The sequence below is a fragment of the Pinus tabuliformis genome, chromosome Q (genome assembly GCF_031772625.1).
Source record: "Pinus tabuliformis cultivar Carrire ecotype Pingquan chromosome Q, CPIR1, whole genome shotgun sequence".
NCBI classification, from domain to species: domain Eukaryota; kingdom Viridiplantae; phylum Streptophyta; class Pinopsida; order Pinales; family Pinaceae; genus Pinus; species Pinus tabuliformis.
In genome coordinates this window covers 1,236,562,639-1,236,569,986 of record NC_142296.1, presented here as the reverse complement: position 1 = coordinate 1,236,569,986, position 7,348 = coordinate 1,236,562,639, and the positions used below count along the sequence as shown (strand labels likewise).

General features: G+C 31.5%; 1 protein-coding gene across 1 annotated transcript; it reads left to right on the top strand.

The window, feature by feature from the left end:
* The first annotated feature begins 282 nt into the window (after positions 1-282).
* LOC149224284 (uncharacterized) lies at positions 283-1,002 on the top strand. Its single transcript, XM_089388140.1, has one exon. The coding sequence runs from the start codon at positions 283-285 to the stop codon at positions 1,000-1,002; it is 720 nt and encodes a 239-aa protein (XP_089244266.1).
* The last annotated feature ends 6,346 nt before the right edge of the window (positions 1,003-7,348 follow it).

Here is a 7,348-nt window from a genome sequence, read left to right as displayed (position 1 = left end):
TTCCCTTAGGTTTATAATACATTGGGCTTTTAAAATCAATCACTTGAGTTTATAATATCAATCCCTTGGGTTTTTAAGAGTTCATATTGCTAGGGTACAATATTATTGATAAGGTTTAAAATATTAATCCTAGGGTTCAATATAAATCCCTTTTGTTTATAATCATGGTCAACCATGCACAACTATGTCCAATGTCACATTGTGACAAAGATTGTCTCAATATGAAAATCAATTATGGTAAATCATGGTCAACCGTCACATTGTGACAAAGATTGTCTAAATATGAAAATAAACTATGGTAAAACATTGTCAAACATATCCAAACTATTAAACCTCCCTCCTGTGGCCATTTGGTATGCATGGCTTGCTCGAAACAGAGCCATATTTGATGATAAACCTATCTCGGGAAGCCTTATTGAAATCGTTGTCATAGCAGCATACCAGGAGCTACCAGAACCGACCCCAACCAGAATTCGTGTATTACAGCCTATGCCTGAGATAGACAGATCCATTCCTTGGGCATTTTTCGATGGTGCATCGAACCAAACAGGGTGTGGCGGTGGATTTGTCTTGCACATAAACGAAAATCATAGATATCTAGCAAAATTGGGTTTTGGTATTGGAACGAACAATTTTGCTGAGCTCTCTGCATTATATAATCTACTTCATTTTGCTTTATCTCATCACATTACACAGCTCAACATATTCGGGGACTCAATGGTGGTTGTAAATTGGATTAATAATGTGACAAATTGTCATGTTCACATGCTCAGCAATTTATTTCAAAATACTCTTACTCTCAAAGCAGCATTTGAACATTTTACATGTGTGCATATTTACAGAGAACATAATAGCGAGGCTGACAAGCTATCCAAAGAGGCCTCGTCATTTCCCCGAGGCAATGGACAAATAGTGGAGCAGAATGGGTCGGAGGAACACCAGTTTTACCACAGGCCATATATAGATCAGAGGATGCAGCGGGGCAACAGTCCCAACAGCTAAATAGAGAACAGAGAACAATATGAATGCTGATATATTCATGTCCAGAATCTTTTTGTAATAGTAAATAGGCTGTATAACACAGAACATGGATGTAACTAGAACATTTTGTTATGACTCCGAGAACTACCTGAAAAGGTGAATTTGTATGAACTATGAAAGTAATGCCGCGGCATCTGCTTATGTAATTTTCAAATATTAATGAAAGTTACTGATTTTCCCAGGGGAAAAAAAAAACATTGTCAAACATGTCTATTTTAGGGTTTATACTATTTATCTTAGGATTTATATACCTCAGGTTTATAATATCAATCCCTTAGGTTAACATTATTCGCTTAGGTTTATAATAACTTGGGTTTATTATTCCCTTGGATTTATAATATCAATCTGTTGGGTTTGTTAATCTAAGAGTTCATATTTCTATGGTGTAATATTGTTCATGGTATTTATAATATAAATCCTTGGGTTTAATATAAACCCCTTAGATATATAATCATGGTCAAACATGGTCCAATGTCATATTGTGGCAAAGGTTTTCTCAATATGAAAATCAACCATGGCCTAACGTCACAATGTGACAAAGATTGTCTTGACATGAAAATAAATCATGCTCAACCATGATCAACCATAGTCCAATGTCCCTTTGTGACAAAGATTTTTTCAATATGAAAATGAACCACGGGTAACCATGGTCAACCATGTTTATTTTAGGGTTTTAAATATTTATCTTAGGGTTTATATACCTTGCATTTATAATATTAATCCCTTGGGTTTTTAATCTAACGATTTATAATAATAACCCTTTTTAAATATAAATCCCTTGTGTTTATAATCATGGTCATCCATGGTCAACCAAGGTCCAACATCACATTGTGGCAAATAATGTCTTGATATGAAAATTAGTCATGCTCAACCATGGTCAACCATGGTCCAACATCGCATTATGACAAAGATTGTCTCAATATGAAAATGAAACATGGCCAACCATGTTTATTTTAGAGTTTATAATATTTATCTTAGGGTTTATATACCCTGGGTTTATAATACTTATCCGCTGGGTTTAATATTATTCCTTTGGGTTTAATATTATTCCCTTGGGTTTAAAATACCTTGGGGTTTTAGGATCAATTACTTGGGTTTATAATATCAATACATTGGGTTTATCAATCTAAGGATTCATATTCCTAGGGTATAATATTATTCATAAGGTTTATAATATTAATCTTAGGGTTTAATATACATCGATTGTGCTTATAATCATGATCAATCATGCACAACCATGGTTCAATGTCACATTGGGACAAAGGTTGCCTCAATATGAAAATCAACTATGGTCAACCATGGTCAACTATCGCATTGTGACAAAGATTGTCTCAATATGAAAATCAACCATGGTAAAACATGGCCACCATGTCTATTTTAGGGTTTATAGTATTTATCTTAGGGTTTATGTACCTTGGGTTTATAATATTAATCATTGGGTTTATAATATCAGTCCATTGGGTTTCTTGATCTAAGGTTTCATATGCCTAGGATGTAATATTATTCATAGGATTTATAATATAAATTCTTGGGTTTAATATAAATCCCTTGGATTTATAATCATGGTCAACCATGGTCCAACATCACATTGTGAAGAAAAAAAATTCTCAATATGAAAATCAACCATGGTCCAACATTGCAGTATGACAAAGATTGTCTCGATATGAAAATGAATCATGCTCAACCGTGGTCCAACGTTTCTTTGTGACAAATATTGTCTCAATATGAAAATGAATCATGTTCAACCATGTTTATTTTAGGGTTTATAATATTTATCTTAGAGTTTATATACCTTGTGTTTATAATATTAATCCATTGTTTTTAATATTATTCTCTTGTGTTTATAATACCTTGGGGTTTTAGAATTAATCCCTTGGGTTTATAATATCAATCCCTTGGGTTGATTAATCTAAGGGTTAATATTCCTAGTGTATAATATTATTCATGGGGTTTATAATATTAATCCTAGGGTTTGATATAAATATATTGGGTTTATAATCATGGTAAACCATGGTCCAATGTCACATTGTGCCAAAGATTGTCTCAATATGAAAATCAACCATGGTCAGCCATTTTCCAACGTCGCATTGTGACCACGATTGTCTCAATATGAAAATAAACCATGGTTAACCATGCTTATTTTAAGGTTTATAATATTTATATCAGGGTTTTTATACCTTGGGTTCATAATATTTCTCCCTTGGATTTAATATTGTTCCCTTGGGTTTGATATTGTCCCCTTCGGTTTATAATCCCTTAGGTTTATTAATCTAAGGGTTCATATTATTCATAGGGTTTATAATATTAATATTAATCATCGGGTTTATAATCATGATCAACCATGGTTCAGTGTCACATTATAACAAAGATTTTTTCAATATGTAAATCAAACATGGTCCAATGTCGCATTGTTACAAAGGTTATCTCCATATGAATATCAATCATGGTCAACCATGCTCCAATGACACATTGTGACAAATATTGTCTCAATATGAAAATCAACGATGGTAAACCATGGTCAACCATGATTATTTTAGGGTTTATAATATCTATCTTAGGGTTTATATACCTTGAGTTTATAATATTATTCCCTTGCGTTTAATATTATTTCCTTGGGTTTTTAGTATAAATCCCTCAGGTTTATTATTCACTTATGTTTATAATATCAATACCTTGGATTTATTAATCTAAGGATTCACATTCCTAGTGTGTAATATTTTTTTTTTGGCTGTGGTTCATGAGCACCCTAGTCAGTGAGTGATCGTTACGTTCACAGAAAAATTTGGACAATAGCTAGGCTAATTCGCCCCTCAGCCTACTGCAAGACCTGACCCCAAGGGCTTCGGGTGGATTCAACCTTGTGACCTCCCGATGGCGAGGCACGACTTTGACCAACTAAGCTAACCCTTGGGGCTACCTAGCGTGTAATATTATTCATAGGGTTTATAATATTAATCCTTGGATTAAATATAAATCCTTTGAGTTTAATTAATTAACAATAATTAATATAAATTATAAAAAAAAATATTTATATTTTTAAGAAATACTAATAATAATTAACTAACAATAAAAAACTTAATTAATTAATTAATTATTATTATTATTTATTAAGTAATAATAATATTAAATTTAATTGCACGCGAGTGCATGGCTCGATGGTCGGGGCAGTTGGCTGCCACGCACCCCACCATCGTTCGATCCCCGATTTGTATCGCTGCGCAGCAGCATATATCAAGTTTCAATGTGGTTGTAATGTGATGTAACGAGATGTGACAGATGTCAGCGTGTTCTGACAAGTATATATGTACAAAAAGAGGGCCCATAAATGCTTCTTAAGGGAACTAGCCCCTCCTATTTTGATAATAATATTAAATTTAATTAACAATAAAAATAATAATATCATTAATTAATAATAATTGTAATATTAATTGATAATAATAATCATAATTAATTAGTACTAACAATCATTAATATAATAATAGTACTTTTTATTATAATAATTATTTCTCTAATATTATTATATTTATTAATGTTAATATTATCATTAATACATTACATCTATATTATTAAGGTTTATTGGGTTTTAACAATAATTAATATTAATAATAGTACTTTTTATTATAATAATTATTTCTGTAATATTAGTATATTTATTAATATTAATATTATCATTAATACATTAGACTTATACTATTAAGGTTTATTGAGTTTTTTAATCACATTTATTAATGTTATTGTAATGAGAAAATATGTTTAATTATTGAATTCAGGTTTGTGTAATCTATATCAAGTTTTTGAGACATGTTTTCGGCAATAATCACATCATAATTCATAAGTCAACGCGTTTTAGATCAGCAAGTCACCCTATAAATTATGATGTGATCATTGCCAAAAACATGTTTCAAAAACAAAATAAGTCTAAGTTGAAAAAAAATAATACATTAATAATAAAAATATATAATAAAATGAATTTTATATAATAATTATTATAGAAAAAAATATAATTTCAATAAATGAATACAAATATTTAATACAGGAAAATACAATATCAATACATTACCAATTTAAGAATTTGGAAGGACCACCGATTTTGCCGCAAGAATATCTTCATTTACAGTGAGTGTCATACTTTTACACTTTTCATGTTAATTGACTTTAATTTAATATGGGTTAATCTATGAAAGTACACCGCCCAGTTTTTTACAGTATTATGTTCGAATGTGTTCGTTTGACCAAACTTAATTTGTAATATTTTTCTATTATGAGTAGAGTTTAAATTATATATATATTATTTCTTTTTATTTATATTATAGAGATTTAAATTAATAAATTTATATATTTATGCATAATTATAATGTAAATGTAATATTTTAATAAAGTATAAAAATTAAATATATAAAAATAAAAAATTTATATATATTTATTTATATGATTCATATTTAAGTTATATATATATATTTATATATCTAAACAATTATAGTAAAATTATAGTAAAAGTAATATTTTAATAGAAGTTAAATATATATAAAAATTTAATTATTTTAATTTTTTAATTATATATATATATATGTAAATAATTTTTTTGGTTGTATAAATTTTTTTCATTAGATTTTTATGAAAACAAAGGTTACATAGGATGTCTTTGTGACCTTTTTTCCTCATTCCAATTAGACTTGTTGGAATTGGGGACCGGAGAATGTTTATGATAAAACTTGATAATCATTATTTCCGCTTGACATAGAAGTCATATTGTGCATGGAGAAAAAAGTCAAAAAAATGCACATACCAATAGCAACATATCAAGGGTAGGGTCGGCGGGGGATGAGGAGGTAGTACAGGGGTGAGATGGAAAGTATCCAACACGCTCATGCATGTGAAATTCTATATGTTCCACTCGAGCTTCCAAGCTGCATAGGTGATCATTCGTGCACCATTGGCTGCGACGGAGAGAATCCAATTGTGTCAATATCTCATTCTGAATGTATTGGATATCATTCATATATGCAACAAGTTCATTATGGTCTTCATACCTGTGGTCACAAATGATGTCAATGTTGAGCTGAATGTCTTGAAGTTTCGTGGCTAAAGATTTCATTGTTGTTGGAGCTTCAATTCATGCTAGAGAGCGAGCTGGAGATGACACGACTTCACCTTCATGCTTTGTGCTAATTGTATTACCATAAGACCAACTAGAGCGCATATTAGGACGGTCTGCATTACCGAAATTACCACCCCTACGCCACGATCGTCCTCATTGGTGAGGCATTGAATAGGAAATAGGGAGGTCAAATGGCCAAGACTGAGATCACTTCAAAGAGTTCCTACAACATAGAGAGAAATACCAACCACCCAGGAAGAGGGGCACCCAAAGAGGCTGAGAGGAACCAGAGGTTCCACTAGAGACAATAAACACAACACCCCCCAACTCTATGAAAGATGATTTTTTGCCGCACATATCCTAAAGTAAATAGGGAAATATCAATTGTATGCTAAGCTCAATATATGTAGTTTCTTTCAGACAAAGGTACATTACTTGGGACAATAAACACAACACCCCCAACTCTATGAAGGACGATTTTTTGCTGCACATATCCTAAAGTAAATAAAGTACATGAATTATCATACTTGAACACTTTGCGACATATTAGTAATGAACTTTCCATAAGAGGATTCTACCCAGCCAGAGGAAGAGATGGTCTGCGAAATTCTATTTCCTCATTCTCTAAGAGAGACCATCTATATATTAGGCCATTAGGTAAAGGAACATTGGAAATGAATTCAATTGAGTGCTTGAATTGGTAATGCAGAGGCACCCCCACATGCGGATTGGAGATATCTTTTTGTCTCTATGATCTTGTCCAGTTGCTTATATTTTTTAGATAGGCATCGTACAGAGGTTGTGGTGGTTTCATTGACCTTTCACTTTCTAAATTAATCATGAAGAGAAACAAATTTGCAATATGAGATATTACATTTTGGTATTGTTTTTTTTGAGATAAATGAAATTGCAATAGTTGGGAATACCTCTAGTATCCTATAGAGCTTACATATGAGAGTAACAATAACACTACAAGGCCAAGACTCATAAAAAAGGTGGCATTTCCACATCTATGGTTGTTTTAAACTAACATCACAAACTTCAATTGGGGAACATCACATAATACCCCATATTTGAAGGGCTTGATGTAATAGGACAGGTTACACTACTCACTAACATAGATGTCTCGTTTGTAGATCAACCAACCAATGTTATAGAGTTGGGGTTGTGGCACTATAAGAAATTTCAATCTCTTCATGAACTCAACTA

What these genes read in the sequence shown, in the direction of transcription:
- LOC149224284 (XM_089388140.1), top strand. Translation starts at nt 283, where the DNA reads ATGAAAATAAACTATGGTAAAACATTGTCAAACATATCCAAACTATTA.